The sequence below is a fragment of the Apteryx mantelli genome, chromosome 15 (assembly GCF_036417845.1).
Source record: "Apteryx mantelli isolate bAptMan1 chromosome 15, bAptMan1.hap1, whole genome shotgun sequence".
In the NCBI taxonomy this organism is placed as follows: domain Eukaryota; kingdom Metazoa; phylum Chordata; class Aves; order Apterygiformes; family Apterygidae; genus Apteryx; species Apteryx mantelli.
The window spans coordinates 2,328,957-2,349,481 of record NC_089992.1 but is presented as its reverse complement, the minus strand read 5'-3'; the positions used below and the strand labels follow the sequence as shown (position 1 = coordinate 2,349,481).

At 40.8% G+C, this 20,525-nt stretch overlaps 2 protein-coding genes across 3 annotated transcripts in view; both read left to right on the top strand.

The window, feature by feature from the left end:
* Positions 1–4,549: 4,549 nt before the first annotated feature.
* Positions 4,550–7,478, top strand: C15H15orf61 (chromosome 15 C15orf61 homolog). The gene is made up of 2 exons (XM_067305523.1): positions 4,550–4,933; positions 6,764–7,478. Exons 1-2 carry the CDS (start codon positions 4,600–4,602, stop codon positions 6,889–6,891), a joined length of 462 nt encoding a protein of 153 aa, XP_067161624.1. The 5' UTR covers positions 4,550–4,599; the 3' UTR covers positions 6,892–7,478.
* Positions 7,479–17,772: 10,294 nt separating this feature from the next.
* Positions 17,773–20,525, top strand: part of MAP2K5 (mitogen-activated protein kinase kinase 5) — a 145,898-nt gene continuing 143,145 nt past the window's right edge. The window contains exon 1 of one of the 2 annotated variants that reach the window (XM_067305489.1): positions 17,773–17,999. In XM_067305489.1, coding sequence (XP_067161590.1) covers positions 17,865–17,999 — 135 coding nt within the window. In that variant the 5' untranslated portion in view covers positions 17,773–17,864. The remainder of the gene's footprint in view (positions 18,000–20,525) is intronic. The other variant, XM_067305488.1, reaches the window with a different exon arrangement.

The window sequence follows — 20,525 nt, the reverse complement described above, 5'->3', positions numbered from 1 at the left end:
TTGCAGAGGTAATTCATTACAGATGAGAATGTTTACATTAATGCCAATCTGTTCTTCAAATACCAATCTAAAAGAATATATTCGTTTACAATTTTTGTTCCTTTGTCATGTAATCTCAATATTGTCTTGGTTTTGTATATACTGGAGCCCAGGTAGATTTTTCTAATGTGAGATTTGGCCAATGAACTTGTTTCCTAGAAATCTTTTTCCTCTATGATTAGAAATGAAAGTAACAAAGTTTTTGGGGGGCTGTGGTAGGTACAACATAGATCTCACTTGCCAAGAAATAATATGCCAAAAAGCATAGTATAATTGCTTATTAGTTCTTCAGACACAGTTCTGTTCAGACAGGACAAGAGATTTTTTCTCTGTTCTACTTTGAGGGCCTGCAGACCAGGATGTTTTTCTGACTTTTTCCTCAACACGTTTGTAATATACTCTCATATTTTACTGCCAAGAAACTCTTTCTAGATTTCTCACCTAGCTTCATATCCAAACTATATAATGCCCCAATTTGGTCAATAAAAACAATATCCTGGGGGAGAAGTAGGCATGGGAGAGCATGGCAATAGCAACCTAGGAGTTAGCTAGTTTCTTAAGGGTTAAGAAAAATTAAGCCTCGATCCAAGCCAGAACAACATAAGGTCTGAGAGGCTCATTAGTTCACTGGCACTTAAAAGACTGCAGTGTCCTAGGAGTAAATGAAACCTGCACTTCCTTATGTCTTTGTTCTGTTCTGACAAAAGAAAACTGTACCTGTTTTTGCATAGAACAAGTGATCTGAAAGTTCCCATGGTGAGAGAGATTTCTCAGTATGTGCAAAGTGTGAAATGTATTTTGAGGAAAAAAAGTTTTTAATTACTATTAACACTTCTGAGCCTTGAGCTGATGGAAGGATTGAAACTGCTTTACAGTCTCTCACATTCAACTCCCATGCTGCTGGTGCCAAAAATGTATTTTTTTTTCAGCAATACAGCAGCTATAAACTGAAATTCTAATCTTCCAAGAAAAAGATATATGTCAGAAACATAGTCATGGTTCTTGCACTCAGACTACTGGATTAGTTATTCCTACTCACTAAAGGAATGATAGAGTTCTTGAATTGTAGCTTGAATTTTAACACTATTCAGAACATGATCTAGGCTGTAAAGAAAATGGAGCAAGTAGGAAATGTAGGAATCAGAAGATAAAAGGTGGCTCAGGCATGGTTGCTCATCAGAAATTGCCAAAGAAATTCTGCAGCTAATGACAGAGCAAATACCCAGGCTGGTTCCACAGCTGCAAGGTGTGGAGGAATGTTTGTGGAATGAGATGAAGGCAAATGGGTTTTGGCAGTGATTGCAAAAGGCAATTAAAATAAAGGTTTCATGCTTTTGATGGGCCAGGGCTGCAAATGAAGATGTGCATTCACTTGCTAACACTTCAAGGATCATGAAAGGTTATTTCAAAATACAGCTGAGTAAAACACGTTTTTGCAAGAATTTACATACTATCTGTAGCATACATGCTACCCATTTCAGGTTATTTCCCCCACTCGGTTGCCAACTAATACTGGAAGTGCTCAAACATCTGTAGGTGCCTTAGATGTTTACCAATACATTTTCCCAGGCACCTAAGCTTGTTCAAGATGTGCCTAGAAATAAGGCAAAATGCACCAAGGGCCAGTGTAGCTTTTTCAGCATCCTTAGACATCCTAAGTCATCTTAAAAGATGCCTTACATAACCAAATTACTTCTCCATGCAAGTGTAAAGGAGCTGTTTTGAGCATTGTGGTTCCAGTCCTACAGGCTGTCACTTAGCTATTGTAGCAGTGCACGTCATGGCAGCCATGTATTATTGTGGCTTCTGCTGATGGTCTTAATACTGATAGCTCAGTTGCTGCCTCACAGCTTTGTTCTATCAAGATCCATAAACTTGGAGGCCTGCTTTAAAATCAAAGAACAGAACAGCCTTTCACAAAGCACAGCTCTTTTATACAAGTAGGTGATCTACATTGAATTTCCTCTTTTTCCTGAAAGAATGGAAACCCACTGCACATTTGGGAATGCTCTAACCATTAACTCTAGGGTATTTTGCAGTGTGCTTGGGAGTACTCTTGCTCCTTCTTGTAAAAGCTTTTCCTATTTGCGCTGACCACGCAAACATTTTGGGAGCTAGAGTGACCACCCCCACAACATAGGGATACAATAGATTGGAAACCTTTCCTGACCTCCCAGGTCCTGGTCAGATCTCTCTGAAGTATTTTGCATTAAACATTACCTGGACTAGATACTGGAACCTGAGTCTCCCTGTTCAGAGATCTGTGCTTAAAGCCCTGCAAAAAAAAGAGAAGAGAAGAGAAGAGAAGAGAAGAGAAGAGAAGAGAAGAGAAGAGAAGAGAAGAGAAAAAGGGTATTCAGCCCAAGTTTCCACATTCAAAGTGAGAACTCTGAGCACAAAGCCAGAAAGTAGACCATCAGCACAAGCTCTTCTGGCTGTCTTTTGAAATATTGACCCTATCCATTTCTTGAAAGATCTTTGATACCTCATTCAAAGGGAAAGCTCAGGAGAATTCACTACCTTGAATGTAGGTTAAGGTAACAAAGCCCTAGAAATATAAGACTATTGTGATCCTCAACATTTCACACTCATTGCCTAATATGGCTTTCCATTAAACAGGTTACGTATTATAGATCTGAGGTACTCCTTATATGGTATAGGGATATTCTGTATTTCTTTTTTCACCACAGATGTGGTTATAGTAATCAGGCACTAGAGATTACGTACTACAATGGTTAACAACCTTCATGAACTTAATTTAACGTATCATGTTGACTAAAGAATGGTTAGACTGTTTTTCAGCTTCATCACAAAGATGTGCACTTCAGGAGACTGTTTTGATATAAAAAACAATATAAGACTATACCAGAATGCAACAAACACAGAGAGACCTTAACTGTGCAGCCAAATATTATTAAATGGAATACACGTGGAGTGATCCTCCAAAATGCTTTCAGCCTCATCTTTAAAAAATAGGATGTTTGACCATGATTCTTGCATACTCTTGAAGTACGCAATGTTTTGCTACTCATTTGTAAATACAGATGCTACTACATTCCATTTATAGTCTATGTTGTGTAAGTAGACATGCATCTACATACTCTTAACTGGTGAAAGGTTATGCTGCCAGAGGCTGCAGAATTATTTTTCCTTTTTTGTGCACTTTAAATAGTAACAGCATCATAAATTTAACTGTAAATATCTTGAAATTAATACTTTTTAAAACCAAAGTAATTGCAATTACATATGTTCCATAGCTTTACAGGCAACATATATTTATTGGAAGTAATTTTGACCACGAAACATAATAGCAGAATATCACCCTTAGAGTATAATACATTAGGTCAGCCCTTCACCTCAGCAAACCACAGTATCAGATTCCAGTTTCTTTCTTATCCTCAGTCATTGTTGCCACTAATAAAGAAAGATATTAAAGCTAACTATATGCTCTATTAATTATAGGAAGGTGAACTTGAGTCAAATTTGTTACAGGCAATGATTAATAATTACTGGTTGTACACACATGTAGTACATTACAGTAAGTAAACAGGGTACTTTATTGGGTTGGGTAGTAATTGATTAATTAGCACATTCATACTACATAGCTCAATGGTTTAAGATTGCTGAGTTTGAGAAATTGCTTGTAATTATTAAAAGAAATCAGTTCTCATTTCTCAGTTTACTCTTCTGTACAGTTTTTTTCTCAAATAGAATGTTTAATGGTTGAAAACCTTAGTTTTTATTCAGATAAATCATAGAACCTTAGTTACAATTTTAAAATATTTCTCTTCAAAGCAGTCTAACACATTCAAAGAACTATTTTAACCTCTAACATCACTGTCAAATTTCACTAAGTAAAATCGATGTTGTGTGTCTATAATGTGGCCTAAACACAATTTTTCTCTCACTCGTGTTAATCTGATTCATACTGTAGCTGTGAGATGTGCCAGCAAAACACAGGGTGGTCCCTTCAGCATGAGCGCTGTAAACAAAACAGTTTTTAAAAATGTAATTGCCTCATTCCTTGTGATATTCTTGCTCACGATAATGAGCATTAACATGTGTTCCTCTGTATGGATTACTGGTTTATCATTTTGTGTGAGACAGAATGACTTATGCCTGCTTCCCCCTCGCTTCGCAGGGCTGCTGCGCCGCTTCCCACGCTGTCACTCACGCGCTGCCGGCACCCCCGCAGCGCCGAGCGTCGCACGTTGCCCCCTCGGCGTCCGCTGCCCGGGCCCTCCTCTCCTCTCCTCTCCTCCCCGGGGACCCGCCGCCACCGGAGCCCGCTCCCTCCTCGTCAGAACTTCGGGCCAGCCCGCGGTTCCGCGGTCAAGGCTGCCGCCGGTCTCCCGTTAACGGCCCTCGGGCAGCGCTGCCCCCCTCACGCTCCCGCCCTTTCCCGCCCTTCGGGTGACCGTTGCGGCGCGCGCACGCGCGTTGAACGGCCGAGTGTGAGCGTTGGGGGGGAGGGTGGCGCGCGCACGCGCGGGCCGGGGGAGGGCGCGCGCGCAGGGCCGGGCGCGTGGTGGCGGGGCCGGGTGCCTCCCCCCCCGCGGGATGCTGGCGCTGCGGCGGCTGCACGAGGCGGCGGTGGGCCTGCTGCTGGGGCGGCGGGGCGCGGCGGGGGCCCGGCCGGCCGCCTCCGAGGTGCTGAGCCAGCACCTGCGCCAGCGCGGCCTGCCCCACTGGACCTCGTACTGCGTCAAGTACAGCGCCGTGCGCAACGACCAGTTCGGGCTGTCGCACTTCAACTGGCGGGTGGACGGCGCCAACTACCACGTCCTGCGCACCGGCTGCTTCCCCTTCGTCAAGTACCACTGCTCCCGCGCCGCCCCGCGGGACCTGGCGCTCCAGAACGCCGCCTTCACCGCGCTCAAGGTCCTCAACGCCGGTGAGTGGCGCCCCGGGTCCGGCCCGTTGCCCCCCGCCAAGCGGAATGGGGGGCCGGGGCCGGGCTGGCGGCCGTTGCCCCCCTCCGAGGAGGTGTGGTGGCGGCAGCAGCGGGGGCGCGGAGGGGCTTGAGGCGAGCGCCTCGGCGGCGGGGTTCGCCGGGGTCTGCGGGCTGCCCGGCCGCCGGCGTGGGCGGGCGGGGGGCGCTGCCGCCGGGCGGCTTGTCCTCCTTCCCCCCCCGGGCAGGGCCAGGCAGCGCCACAAAACGCACCTCGGAAACAAAAAGCAAGCAAAAAAAAAACCCACTTGTGCTCTTGGAAGCTTTGCAGACGCGGGGCTGTAAACGGGTGGCGTTCGGGAGCTTGCTGGATTCCTGCTTCTCTGCCCGGTTGTGAGGAGGAAAAATTAAACTGCCTTAAAGCAAATGGGCGAGCGCTTGTTACTTAATGGATATCGTCAGCTGGTGTGGATCGTTTTGCCATCTAAAAATCTATGTTCTGCTACCGTAGATGAAATTCTGTGCTCTAAGCAAATACACGGGCGCTAGCAGGGAGAAAAAAAAAAGTAGTTTTCTTCTTAGTGTCTGGGGTAATTTTTGCGTCTTACATACAGACAGTGGCTAAGGAAGTGGAGGACTTGGACCCGTTTTGATCTTAAAGTGTTACTACAATATAAATAGTTAAAAGTAAAAATGCAGTGTTTTACGAATTTAAAAATGGTTGTAAGTATGTTTTGAAATATATTAATCAAACTCATTTTCAGTGTACAGATATGACATTTTATATTTAAGTACTGGCAGTTATAGTGGTGTTTCTGATTTCATCAGTTTGTTTTCATATGTCGTTTTTAAAAGAAAGCTTTTCTTAAAGTTGTTTACTTGCAAGTCTTTCGTGATTTTTTTTTTTTCCATAGTGTGCCTGCCATTCCTCATTTTGTGATCTTTCCGGACTGACATAGTGAGAAAATATAATCACCAAGATTGATTTCTCTGTAATAATTTTAAATGTGATGTTATTTTTCATTCCACCCAGTCAGACCTAACCCACCTTTCTTGCAGCCACCCTGCATGTTTTATATTTAAATGATCTGCAAGCATGACTAAAATGTCAACTCATCTCCCTCTTTTGACATCTGGCTTAAGCACTTAAGTAACTTTAAGCACATTAAATTCAGTGTTTCAGTACCTCGCTGAATTCAGGGCCTAAATCTCAATTTTTCCCCCTGTGTTAAGTAAAATATTCATGTTGGTTTTGTAACAGATGGATAACTCAGCAATACTAAAAATGTTAGCACTTTGTACACGTACCTTTACACCCAGTTTAGTTTTGTTGGAGTTGATATTCTTGACTACTGGTCTAATTTTCCCACAAGCAACTTCATGGTGATTTATGAAGTCGCTACCTGTTTTCCATCCTATTTCTACTCTGATATATAGCGAAACTGTGAACAGATAACTAAGTGGATGTCTAGAGAGTTCATGGTTTAGTGTGTGGATTTTTTTTTTTTATCAGTAAGAATTAGGCTGTTTACCTGACTGTGTTTTACTTCCTCCACACTGTTATCCTCCCATTTTCTTTTTCTGTTAATTCCAGTCTACTACTGCTTTTCTTAAACTACCTCCTGATTCTTATGCTTTTGATGTACAAGAAAGGTGGTATGTACTGACAGCTCTGCTTGTAAGCATTTCAGCACAGGCAATATGTTAATAAGGCTGTTTTCACAGGAATGCTTTTCCTCTCATTTCAAAGCCATTATTCTTTATAGTTAATACACAGGTTTAATTTTCCTGGCTTGCTATCTTTGTATGTAACATGTTTTTATTTTTTCTTAGGCATCCCAACTTTACTATATGGAATTGGCTCCTGGTTCTTTGCCAGTGTCACAGAGACTGTTCATACGAGTCATGGCCCAGTTACTATTTATTTCCTAAATAAAGAAGATGAAGGCGCAATGTACTGAAATCATGCCCTCAAGTACCTGTCATTTGGTGGATTTCCATGTTACAGCTACTACAAATATCTACTGCCTCAGAATACAAAAAACTGAAGGCAATTCTCTATTTTTTCAGTGTCTATTTTTACTTAATACATTGTCTTCAGGAGGCTTCATTGTGTGGTGGGTTTTTTTGATGATAAGAGATTTATTTTTGCAGAGGTTAGTAAAGTTGAAAAGGTAGAAGCCTTGGGAAAAGAATTAATATTTCTAAGAGTGTTAGAATTTGCTAAAGTCAGTGATAAGAACTGTTGAACAACTTTTGAATATTTAAAAAAGATACATCTACCAACTTACAGAACTGAACTGTAGCATGTGGGTAAGGAAACTTTCTCAAAACATGGGATGTAATTATAAGCTGCTTAGATATAGACTGTGACTAGATGTTTGATAATACATTAATTGTCATAGCTGCTAGCTTGTTTGAATGAGTCCATGACACTGACTCTTCACAACTGCCTGGAACACTTTTGGAAAAACACCACCCCAGAAGATTATGTATGTATTACATGTCTTCAAATGATATTTAAATAAAATGTCTAAAATATGTTTTACGCTTGTGTTTTTTGCAATTCTTGAACTCCAGGTATCTGTTTTTGTTTTTTGGGTTTTTTTGGTTCGTTGCTTTAGAGGTAACAAAACCCAACTAATCTAGAAGATTGAGTTTCATGCATGAATTTACAAGTTGTTATTTTTAAATAATGCAGGAGAATGAGAAGAATACTGTCCTCAGTTTGTGATACAAAACAGCTAGTTTCTCTAGTTGTAACTGAGAACAAGCAAACATGATGGAGAAAAGACTTAAATTCAGTCAGAAACCTAAAAAAAGAAAAAGCTTTTAGGGAATTATTTGGATAGTAGAAAGTAAGGAATAGCTGGATAATTAGTTCAAACACCAGAAACACCTGTACAGGATATATTATTGGTGCTGAGTTTAATGCAGCAGATAATCCTGTCCATTCCGAATTCCAAATCTGGTGACATAAGTTATTTATTCCAATTTCCATAAGCTGGAATATAAATGTAAAATGGGTAGGGATTGTTTTTAGAGGGAAGGAAAAAATCACTGTTCCCAAATAAATGACTCTCAACCCATGACTATAGTATAATGTAATTTAAATACTTTTTACTTAATTCTAGATAATGGAACTGTTTCCCACTTAATGAAGCAATACATGTGATTTTTCTAAAAGCAACACTAAATTACACTTTAATCAAAGAAGCATTTACACTACTGTATTTAATTTTGGATAATATTCTTGACACAAGTTAAATGGGTCTCAGAGATGAAGAGACAGTATTACAAGAAGCATCATTAATAATAAAACTGACTGTTGGCATTTTTCTAGAACTGATTTTCGCTGTATTGGGTAAAGTTAAATAACTGCAGCTCATAAGTTTAAAGTCAAATACTGCTCATTCATTGGCACAGATCTTGTCAATATCTTGCTGTAAAGGTTTAGTCTCAAAACAAGGTTGATAAAATGGTTTTTAATTACCAGACTATAAATACAGCTCTTCATTGGAGTTGCACCTCCGCTCACTGCAGCTTGTTTGATTTCTGATAATGTGTACTGCTGACTTTGCTTACCTGTTTTTCAATAAATGCAGGCAGCATGACTCCTTGTCCATACAGTGATGGGCAAGTCTCCTTAGAGAACATCTTTGACAAACTACCCTATTGATTACTGCAATTCTGTGCTGCTTGCAGCATTAAATAGAGACTTGATTTCTTGTTCAATGATCTCACTGTGTAACAATTAAGCAAATGTAATATTTTCTTGTATTACATGAAAATCAATAGACCTCTTGCTCTTATGAAGTTGATCACGCTAAAGGATGAACTAGAAGATGTCTGAGGGCAGAGTGCAAATATAGTATCATTCACTGGTTTCATTAACACTTGTAAAAAGCCTGTTAGAGTACTTAAAAGGAAAATAAGCTATTTATAAGGGCTAATGCTTGAGTTAATAAATCATTACAAAATCACTTTCAAGTATGAATATAAACCTACTTGGTTGTCTTCAGCCAAAGGTAAAATACTTCATCTGGCTTTCATTTTCTTTTTGCTATAAAGGGTTACTTCTTAGTATCTTTTTTTTTTCTATTGCTTATTCTTGAGCTTCGGCCTGAATGCAAGATGGAAATGTTGAGGGACAAAAAGGGCCAGAAAGATTCATCCCATCTTGTCTAAAGAAAAATCTCTGTAAGGCTCTGGGGTACCGGGAATGGCAAGCAAGGATGAGCATGCAATATGCAGTTCTGTGATACCTCAGCACTCAGTGGCAACTTTGCTGTGGTAGCTTTCTATTCCCCATCACTATAAACTCTCTTGCCAGATTCTAAACAGACAATCCAATATGAGGAGAACAGGATCTTCTGTTACAGAGAAATCCAAGTGTTTGAATCAAGGAGAATAAAAGATGACTTTTAGTAACAATTTCTAACTTTTTTATTGTTCAAAGATGCATTATGTATTTGCATACATAGCATATACATAGCACCAAACTGTTGTGTCTTGCCTGTAGGGATCTTTTTGGGTTGTCTTGTAACCTCGCTGCTTCAAAAGGCAAACTTGTAGGGAATGAGGCTTTATTCCACAATAATTTACTTGTAATTGTTTTAATTAGCAGGTTCCTTTTTGTGCATATTATGTTATACATACGCACACAATTATGTTGATATTTTGTTATAGATGATTGAACTACAAAATGACCTTTCTAACTTTTTGCTGATTTGATTTGCTCCATTTCCATTTGAAACAAAATGTAGTTTATCTTGTAACTCTTGCCTTAATTATCTCTCTGCTGTACTCAAGGATGATGTTTAAATGAGTGAGAGATGACATAAAAGGGCAAAGAGCTTTGTTTCACCTCACTTAACAACTACTTCAGATAAATGAAACCTTACTCTAAACCCAGAGGATCAGATAGCTACTTCTTGTAGCAGTCCCTTTTTAAACAGTAATGACTACTGGGGGCATCTTAACCTAAACGAGTTCTTAGCATTACATCTTACCTAGGTCAATGGTCTCAGGTATCTGAGTTAAACTGTGTTACTGTAAATTAATGGAAAATGTAACTGCGCTTTGCTGAAAGATCAATGTCCAATAAAGGCTGCACAATCAAATCTTGTTGCAATGATTGAGGTCCTTAATTGCCTTTCAAAGATAAGGTGGTAATCAACATAGGTTTAACTGATCTTTTTTACCAGTTCAATTACATGCTAATGACTACAGCCAAGTCAGGATCTTTAACTACTTATACTTATTAAATCTTATGTTTGTAGTGAAAAATTACTTAAGCCACACAATCAATAAAGCCCAGGTCTTAATTACTATATTTCACTTTTATACCTTTTTGTGTGTTTGACAAATTTTTCACTAGAGACTTTGTAGAACTAATGATATTGCCCGAAGAACTACCATTTTCTGTTACTGTATACTTATCCAAATTATAATTAGACATGGATGTTTTTGTGCTTGTTTTAATGAAGTTTTGTGACTACCAATGCAAACGTCCGATCTAGGCAGCTTATTTTACATAAAGATCAATTTTTATGTATGAGCACTCCTCTTATGACTAGAAGAGGTGCTGCTTGCTGACCTTCAGGTAGACACAAGCGCAAGTCAAAGTACGTAACTTTTCAATGTAAGTTAATATTAGATTGAGATACTACCTCTGCAGTGAAGTAAAGATTAATATTCTCAGTTGTTTATGATTAATACTCTCACATTTTCTCACAAAAATGTTGCTACGTCCCCTTCCTCTTAATCCCTTTTCTTTCCCTGGAGCCATATACAATGCTTCTCTCCAATTTCCAGAGGAACCTGGAGCCATAAGACCTTTCATTGACTTCAGCATAAGTTAGATCTGTCCTTAACTTACTTTGTGTTCTTGAAATATTATAACTGTGAGTATGTAGCAGCATTAGGTAAAATCTTTGTTTTTTTCTTTGCTCTTTGTATTTATTTGTTTTTATTCCCCATGCAAATGTTGCCAGTCACTAATGAATCTTAGTTTCTCAATACTCCTGCAAAGTAGAGCAGCAGTATCCCCTTTTTAACAGCAGAAAATTATCTGACAAAGTAGTGTACCTGAGTTTGTATCTGAGCCTGAGCTCCCAGGCATGCTTGTGTAGCCTTGCCAGGCTTGATGTGCACAATGAACAGTGTGAATACTAAAAATCCATTAAAATATAACTATAGTTTTGAGTATCATTTGAGAGAAACTGTCAGTCCTGACCACTTCTAGGGAAGTACACTGTAATCAGCTAATTTACTTATTTAAAGCAGTTCCAACTCTGCAGCTGTGAAGAAGGAAGGCAGATTAATTAGCCATCAACAGAGAGAAAGGCTACTCTTTTTTTTTTTTTCCCCTTCTAATTTTTTTTACTGCTGAGATTAAAGAAGATGGAGAAGGGAAGGAGACTGAAGATGTGACACTCCTACATGAAGATGAGGTGGAGGAAATGTTCATTTTCTGAAGGATGCACTGAGCAAATGAGAGCCTTTAGCAAGAACAGTTTCAGCAGAATAAAAGGGGAAAGGATGGGAAAGGATGGATTTGGTTGGGAGGTTGACTACGCTTTGACTAAAAATGAACAAAAAGAGTTGGAGGACGTGGCTTGCCTGAGCTTGGTACTCTTTGAGTTAGAAGTATTCTAAGACCTATTGATATTCCTTCCATTGTTAACATAGTCTGGAAAAGGAGAACAGGAATCTAGAGTTCATTCTTCCTGCATTCAAAAAAGTAAGTAAGTGTTACTGCACCTTGTCATGGACAATTAATATGATTTAAAATTTTTGATGAAATAGAGTTGACTGAAGTCATTCTGTAGGCAAGCAGAACAAACTAGAAAAAGCATGGACTGACTGAATAGTTACCTTTAAGAACCTAATTGCAGTAAAAAAATCCTCAATGTCTAAATCCCTTTATGAATCCTAATGGTAGATTTCCCTGATGTATGTTTTATTGAAGGAAATTTAGGTATTTCATAATAGTTAAATGCCCTTAGGCCTCTGATTAGGACCAACTTTCTCTGAAACAAAGGAGACCTGCCTTCATATATTATTTAGTCTGGCCGTTTAAATTAAATTGGCTATTGCTGTAACTTTCCTTTATCTTCCTCCATATTCACTACAGAAAAGTAAGTAATAGTTCTGGGAAATGCCTTGATTTTATCCCCAAAATATACATATCTATGGAAGTGTATGTCAAGTTGTGCATTCCTGGGTTGTGTCATTCAGTTTAAATGTGCCAAGAAAGAGTGACAGCTTTGGAGTTACAGGAAGGGAATTTTTGAAAGATACCCGTATATTCCAAGTTTATTTAAAAGATTTTTTTCATTTCTAGAAAAGAGTAGGATGTTATTACTATGTTGGCAAATAAGAAGTCCTTCAAATAAAGCACGTGTGCAGTAGAACATCAAAATTTGCATCAGGACAGTCAATGCATATTATTGAGCTTTGTGAATTAGTAAGTGAATAAATGCAGCTGAAATAAAGAAGGCTAATGGATCACAAAATATATATTACTCAAAGACAAGTGTAGTTTAACCTTAATTATTTATGCTAATGATGTCCTAGTAAATACACTGTGATATGTTTTTAGAAAGTAAGGAAGTCTTAGTAATACGAGACCTTTCTGCAGCAGGTTATAAGAGATTGTGATTTTGTGTGAGTTCAAGTTATAAAACATCCCAATTATTAATATTTTCAATGAGGAGGCTGTCTTGCAAAAAAAAAAAAACAATTATGTTCTATTCAGCATTTTAAAAAACTGAGGAAGCTGCTAAGATTTGAAATGATGGAATACTTTGCATTATAAATACTTTAGTCAGTTTGGATGCATTAACAGTTGCTATTTGCTTGGTAGAGTAGAATACGTACGGCTTAGAGTGATCTTAATAGCAATTGCATCACTTTAAGCACAGTTTATGAGCCCTGTACTAGTTCATTATAAAACCAATTTATTACTTTCAGTGATATTAATAATCCTAATAGAATAAAACTGTAAAACATGAGTCAAAACAGTCCTTCAGACAAAAAGTCTGATCAAGGAAATTTTCAAATTTAAAATGCAAATTTCAAAATATAACATGGCTAAAGGACACTTGAAATTTTTGGACAAAATTCGAAATATTATAAAGTCAATATCTATTTGAGTTCTCAAAAGAAGAAATGCCATTAGATATGATTGCTACACACTTAGTGATTCATGGACCTGGTTATGTACATGCTTTGTGATGTATGAATTATTTAGTAAGAAAAATCACAATAATTTTGTTGTTACTCAAGAATGTATAGGTTGGCAGAAACAATTATGCAGCCCCTGAAGCTGGTCTGATGGGGCACAGCAAGATCATGAACGATAAACAGCCATTTTTGCTCAATCCAACTGCTATAGTTTGCATTGTAATTTTTCAGTAATTGTGTATCATATCTAGCCTTTAAACAATATTCATTATGTTACGCATAAAACATGCTTGTATTTTTCTTTATTTTAAAGTATTCATAGCTTAAAGCAAGAGATAAACATTTATAATTCAGCCTAAATCAAGCTTGTTGGGTTTTTTTCAGTTCAAGATAAATGGTACTATGAGAAAGAGAGTTTTAAAAGATCTATGCGGCCATATTCTGCTCCCTTTGAAGAGAAAATAATACCAATTTATTTCCTGATTTTTGCTTGATGAACAGTCCATTGCCTCTTAATGGCACTGATTCAGGTCAAGAGGTAGTGGGAAGGCGTGGAAGGAAAGTAACTGGTTTTCTGCAAGTTTTAAATGCAATTTTTAAGGGATCTTGTTCTACCCTTGTATTGACCAACCTAGTACTTTTGGGTGATTCTCTTCTGGGAGATGCATTTTTGGAGAAGAATATATTTAGAAACACCGGACACTGTTGACCTACTTTTTATCATAAGCCTGAAGGAATTCAGCTTGCTACACTCAATGGTAATCTGAAGATGTGGGAAGGAAACAAAGCTGAATTTCATCATAGTATGTTATTTTATTCACATAGAAATTTATGTATTAATCTCTCTTAACAAAAAAAAAAAAGAGAGAGACATGAAAATATCTGCTACTAAAGCAATGAACCAGGTGCCATTTTTTTTTAAGAAATGATGAGTTTATTCTTTCTCATATATAATAATAATAATATCTATCTAGAAGCTGGTTCTGGAAGGAAGCAGAGATGATAAATTGAGTTTAGTGAACCAAGGACTGGCATCTAGATTTTGCTTCCTCTGAGTCTGTTTTATATAATATATAAAAATTACATATTATATAGTACAGAATATGTAATAGAGTATTCAAAACTATTTTTAGTAGTTTAGTAGATTTTAGAAGTGTTAAATAGCTTTTAGCATATGTAGTTCACAGTTGTTAACTATTTAGTCTGCTAACTAGTAAACGCATACTATGTCATAGCTGGAGAAATTAGAGTAGTAGTGAGGTCAGTTTTCCAGAGATGCTCAGTAGGATCTATAACGAAAAATGTTGGACTTTCTGACTCTGCTTTATCCTTAGTTTCCTTCCTGCGCCTCATTTCCTTCTACCCAATGGTCTGAGCATAGGACTAGATGAAATTAGTTTTGGGTCCTAGTCCTGGTTCTAGTGCACTTCAACTCCTTATGTGGCCTAGTACAATTGGCACAATTTACCTGCTTTCATTTCCACTGAATATTTACAATGGGAGTATTGTAAGGGTTAGTTTAAAAAAAAAAAAAAAGGCATGTGGCATGTATGTAAAGAAATGCTTTTTAAAGAGGACTGTGTGAGTCCTAAGCACTGCATTTTTCATTTGCACTGGCCTGATTCACTCCTGAGATTAGCCTCACACATCCCTCCACCACTGGCATGGAAACCAGGCGGAGAAACCTGCTAGATACAGGTTCTGAAACGGGAAGAATCAAGGATAGGGCCAGGAGAGTCAGCTCTTTCTTTCCTCCCCCTTCTTTTTACGGAGTTTTCAGTAGCAGGACTTGGAACTTTTTTATATTATGGCTATGGTAGTGAGAAGATGGGAAATGACCGTGTTAGATACCTTCCTTTGCAGTGGGAATTAGAGAGGGAAACAAGTAATAACTTATTTCCTTACTTTTTGAGGACCTTGCAAATTATCATGATAACCATGTTCCAGGGAACCAGTGGGGTACAACATTTGTCCATACCACTCACTGATATTCCTGTGAGATTCCACAGTATGGCAAATCTAATAATTTTAGTATTCAGCTGCGTCAGCATTTTGCTTTTGCTTGAGAACAAACATTTATTTTCTTTATGTGGCCATCTCAAGATCTCCTCTGTCCTTTCTAACAGCAATGGAAAGCAGCAGAGAGCAGCAGCAGACTGCACTGAGATGACTGTTCTTATGCTTATAGCGTAAAGCCAGCCTGGAAGTCTATGGCACTGCTGGAGGATGTTTCCCCACACACAAATAAAAACAGATTTTACAGAAGTCATGGGCTTCAGGATTCTTCTGTAATTAAAGAACTGATATATTGTTCCTTTGCAAATTTTGAAGTGTTATTTCATTGTGAATGGACTTTGGATATGTAATTATAAACAGGAAATCATGCATATTTTTTGATGACAACATGTCATCTAGATTTAGTGGAGAAAATCTGACTGCTTAATTATTTTTCCTGTGACTTTCTGAATTCTCTAACCCTCTGTGTTAGAAACTTTTTAAGAGGAGATTCTTGTGGCAGTCAAATACTGAACTTTAAGAATGTTTTATAATACATATTAACAAATACCTGTATTCTTGCTACAGAAACTTTCCCCCACAGTTGGGGAAAAATATAAGTTTAGATTTCAGTATAAAGTTCCATTCTCATAGCAGGAATTCTGCAGAGTTGATAAATTTTAATTATTTGGGGCAAACATTGGTGTAGTTAGAATGAAAATTTCTCATGAAAAGTGGGTTTTAAAGAAATATGTGGCAAAAACAAACCTGTATCAAAAAAGATATGCTTGATGTGCTTTACTTCTTAAGATATAAAAAACCCCTGAAGTTTGATTACAGCTGCATCAACACAAATCAGAATGGGGGATTAAGGTTATTATTAGCCCTGGAAGAGCTGCACAATATTTATGCAAATCTGGCAAATTGAGTTGGTTTTCCCCATAGTCTTGGAAATGAAAAAGGTATTTTAGAAAAATCGTGGTTCTATAGAAATTCTATGATTTTGTATCCTATTCTTTAAAATGTAATAGAAAATGAATCATCATTGAAAGGTATACGGGGACCATAGGTAAAAGGTTCATTTGAACAGAGAGAAGTCCGTATGGGCAGCGCCAATTCCTTAGATACTTAGGAGTTGGGGCTCTATTAATTTCTAGTGTAGGAACTAAATTATAAAGTTATTGAACAGAGAGAGAATTTCTCTCTGCTAATGGCCATTGAAGGATTTTTTTTTTCCTGAAGCTCAAACAATGTACTATTCTAATATGGGGAAGCTTGAAAATATGTCAGGAATTAAATCAGATATATGTCGAGCTTTTTTTCCTCTAAATTGATAAATCAAATAGTCCAGTTTGTCATATATGATGTGGGAGATTGCGATGAAAGTGTATAGATCAATAGCCTACAATCGGTATTGATGCTCTTCTCCCACTGAAGAGGAAAGTTTCGTCCTGCAGAGCTCCGCAGAGCGGCCAGCCTTCTCCCAAACTTCTGTCAGACAAAAAGGGTTTTTTTTTTAAGCGTACCTGTGACTCGTGATTGCTGTAGAGAGCCGACTGTGCAGTGTCACAGAGTTGTCATCCTCGAAAACATAACCCTTCCTTCCTGCTGCTGAGGAAGCTGGGCTTAGGCTTTTAATGGGGATTATCTTTCATCAGAACTCTTTTAAAACGGAACTTATGTGAAATGGACTGTTTGCTGCCACACCACTAAACAGATATGGGAAAACATCTTTGTTGAGAGGATTTTACCTGGGCAGTGGGCAAGTTAGCAGAATATTCTGTGGTTTAGAGAAAGAGCAAAATAAATATGTGACAGCTTGTAGTATGACTGCTTGAAGTATGCTAATAGGGATGGTCAAATACTGTATTGTGAGAAAAGTACAAAATAGTCCCGTTTCCAGTTCCCAGATTTACCAGTTTGCTTTGTAGTATGACTGTAACTTTTTAAGATAGGGACATACTAGTGAAGTAAAGACAAGACCTGTTAAAAAATGGCATAAATGACTTTTATGTGTTGGCAACTTTACAACTGCCATATGCGTAACCACGCATATACATACAGGTGTACGTATATTTGGGGAGGAAACTTATTCTAAAAAAACTGAAGAAAGACGAAAGCACCATGAGTCCTTACGGAAAAAAAAAAAAGTAATTTGAGGGGACTCCGATACCTTTGAGAATCATCAGCACTGGAGAAATGAAAAATTTTCCACGCTCTTAATTAACGACAAGAAAGGGAACAGGTCCCGATGTGCTTCTTTTTGACCTGCTCTCTGGACAGCTGGTTTTCCTCTAAAAACTATCCGGCGTCCGTCGCGGGGGGGGACGCAAACGCAGCCCGGCTCCTGCTTTCCCAGGACCGTGGCGCTTCAGTCACGGCCGGACACGGCGCAGGCAGCCGCCCGCCGGCTCCGCCGCCACCCCGGGGCGGTTTCCCGCCGCCCACAACATGGCGCCGCCCCCAGCAGCCGCCCACAACATGGCGCCGCCCCCAGCAGCCGCCCACAACATGGCGCCGCCCCCGCTCCCTCCGCCTCTCCCCCCCCACCCCTCCCCTCCCGGCTCCTTCGTTTTGATTCCGGGGCCGCCGCGAGTCCTTCCTGCTGCCGCGGGCGGGGAGGGGCGGGAGGCGGCTCGGCACGGCGCGGCGCAGCCTCGGCCCTGCTCGGGAGCCCCGCCGCCCGCCCGCCTGCCCGCCCGCCTGCCGCCGCGGGCCCGCCGCAGCATGTGAGCCCGGCGGGGCGGGGATGCTCTGGCTGCTCTGCGGCCCCTCCCGCGCCATGGAGAACCAGGTGCTGGTGATCCGCATCAAGATCCCCGACGGCGGGGCCGTGGACTGGACCGTCCACTCCGCGCCGCAGCTGCTCTTCAGGGACGTGCTGGTGAGTGTCGCCGCCCGCCTCGCCTCGCCTCGCCTCGCTTCCCCTCAGGGCGCTGCCCGGCCCCGAGCCCCGGAGCAGGGGGCTGGGGGGCTCCGAAAAACACGGCGTTTCCCCCAGTCGTGGGCTGCGGGGGAGCCCCGGAGGGCTGGGGTAGGTCTCACTCAGTGCAGGGGAGTCCGACTCTTAAAAACAGCGACCTAACTCTGATCTGAGCCAAGCGGTGGTTGCCAGGGATGGGGTTGGCGCTGTCTTGTTGGAAAGTTTTAGCGAGGAAAATAAACGCGGTAGGAGCGCGACCAGGGGCCGCAGCAGTCGTGGTGCTAGGGTGCCACCCTGGAAGAGGACGCGTTTTTAAGAGCGTTTTTACGCTGGTGTGTTTATCCGCACCACAGGGGAGGTGGCAGCGGTGTGGCAATGCCAGGGCGTTTTGCCGTCGCGCACAGAGAAGCTCTCAGCCGCAGTTAAGCGGTCAGGGAGACCCACGCCGCAGAGCGATCCGTTAGGAAAGCCCCAAGCCCCCGAAGGGTTGGTTTCTCAAAGGGTCTGAGCGCGCAGAAGTGGTGGAAATGAAATGGAAACGGAGATGTGCAGCATCTCTGTGCTTGCGCACCTTGGGTCTGGTGAGTGGATCGCCAGTCCTTGCTTTGGAGCAATTAAAAAAGTTGAGGTGTGGAAACGAGGGCCTCCTCAGCTCAGACCTGCGACTGGGTGAGCTCCGCACGTGGGCTGTAGCCGTACGTGCTCCTAATCGTCGCACCGCTCGTCGCCGCACCGAGGGTTTGTTGCGTCTCCCTCGCCCTGAACTGCCCCAAAGTTTTCTGAAGGCTGCTTTGTGCCCTGCGATACTGCTAAAGCTCCTTCATCCCCACGCACGTGGTCTGTTTGCATCTCGGCGCCTTCCTCCTGCGCCCTCAGTGAAGACCCTTGTTTTCTCCCCTTCCGCACATCATGTATACAGGGATCCCCTATTCCCTCAGAAATGCCAGGGGTTCTGTGTTTATCCCACTTACTCTTTCTCCTTAATTGCATCTGTACTCCAAAGAAGAGTCCCAACCCTCTAGGCAGGTCATAATTTTCTTCATGACAAGCTCTCTGGATGCCTCCATCTCTCCTACATAACCCATCTCTGCTAGAGACTCTGTGTGCCTGTGTTTCCCTAAAGAAAGATCTGCCACAGATTATGTGCATGTTTAATTTCCTCTGTCATTATTAGTCTTGGAGACAGATCATGCAGGATATCTCTGTCAGCATATTGTGTTTTACTGAGAGGGCATGCAAGGAATAGGGGTGTTGGCATGTTGAAAAACTTTCAGTGTTGGCCCTACAGAAGATTGCAGAGGTAGTTGAAGCAGACGGCAGATGTTCCAGTTTCTTCCCTCCTAGTTTTTAACACTACCCCAAACTTTCTACAGGTGGAGGAGAGGGAGCAGAGCTTTCAAAGGATACGTGAGATTATTTTTTTGGAGGGCTCATTTGCCCTCTGGAGATTGCTGACAGTTCCCACTGGCTACAAAGCAAGCCAGGGACAAATTGCTTTGCTCTTTAAAGACAGGTAACACGAATGTGAGCCAACTTTACTCCACATTCTGCTTCATGGTTTCCTGCCCTTCCCCAAATGAAATGGAGGATATTCATTGATGCTTAGATTATCCCTTGATATTTTAGAATTATTGAAAACTAAGTTTGGTTGTAGTATTTATGAGCAAACGGAGAAATGTTTTGAGGGCACAGTTTTGCAAAATCATCATCTTCTTAGTCATCATCCTTGTTGCTACAGCAGAAAAGCAGCTGGAGATATGTGGGCCTTAAACCTGAGCTGCACAGTCTGTTTACCAAGTGGATTGAAAATAAGAGCTGTTTAAGCTTAAATGCATATGCAGTGGGAGCTGCAGCTAATGGCTCACTCTGGGCCTGTGACTCTATGCAGGGATTCTTGGTCCAAGGTGAGATCGAGGTCTGCAGATCCGTGTCTAAGCTAGAGATGCTCACAGAGCACAGCTGTAACTCAGTGGTCAGACCGTATCGTGCATGTGAGACTCTGCACCTCGAGTTTCTGTTGCACCTCTTATGGCTGTTCTGTCAGATAGCAGTTGGGGCTGGCGGGTGGCTTTTTGGCCTGAAGTTAAAATGAAGGTGCGTGTTCAGTTGTGACACAATACTAGGAGGGAGTATGCTTTTTGGAGCCAGATCTCAAAGAAGCAGAAGTAGGATGGTACAACTGTCCAAGTAGCCCCCATAGGCTTTACCTGAATTGATTTATTAGTTGGATCAGGGCAAAGTACTGAACTCAACTCGGGTCTAGTGAGACACCAACAACGTCATCCTTCCATGAGGAATTTGACTACTTGCCTCCAGCACGCTGAGAAGAGCCTGACAGAGCCCTTGACATTTGAAGTGTGCTTCTAAGGATATTTGTGATCGATGAACAACGCGGGACCTTGAGGAGGACCCAAAGTCATCAACAGCTGCAGTGACCTCCAGTCACATGGAAGTGATGCTTCCTGGGAGCTGTAGCCACTCTAAATG

Excerpts from the sequence above, each read along its gene's own strand:
- C15H15orf61 (XM_067305523.1), top strand. The coding sequence starts at position 4,600 with ATGCTGGCGCTGCGGCGGCTGCACGAGGCGGCGGTGGGCCTGCTGCTG. Across the intron at positions 4,934-6,763 it reads GCTCAAGGTCCTCAACGCCG|GCATCCCAACTTTACTATAT; the intron begins GTGAGTGGCGCC and ends ATTTTTTCTTAG.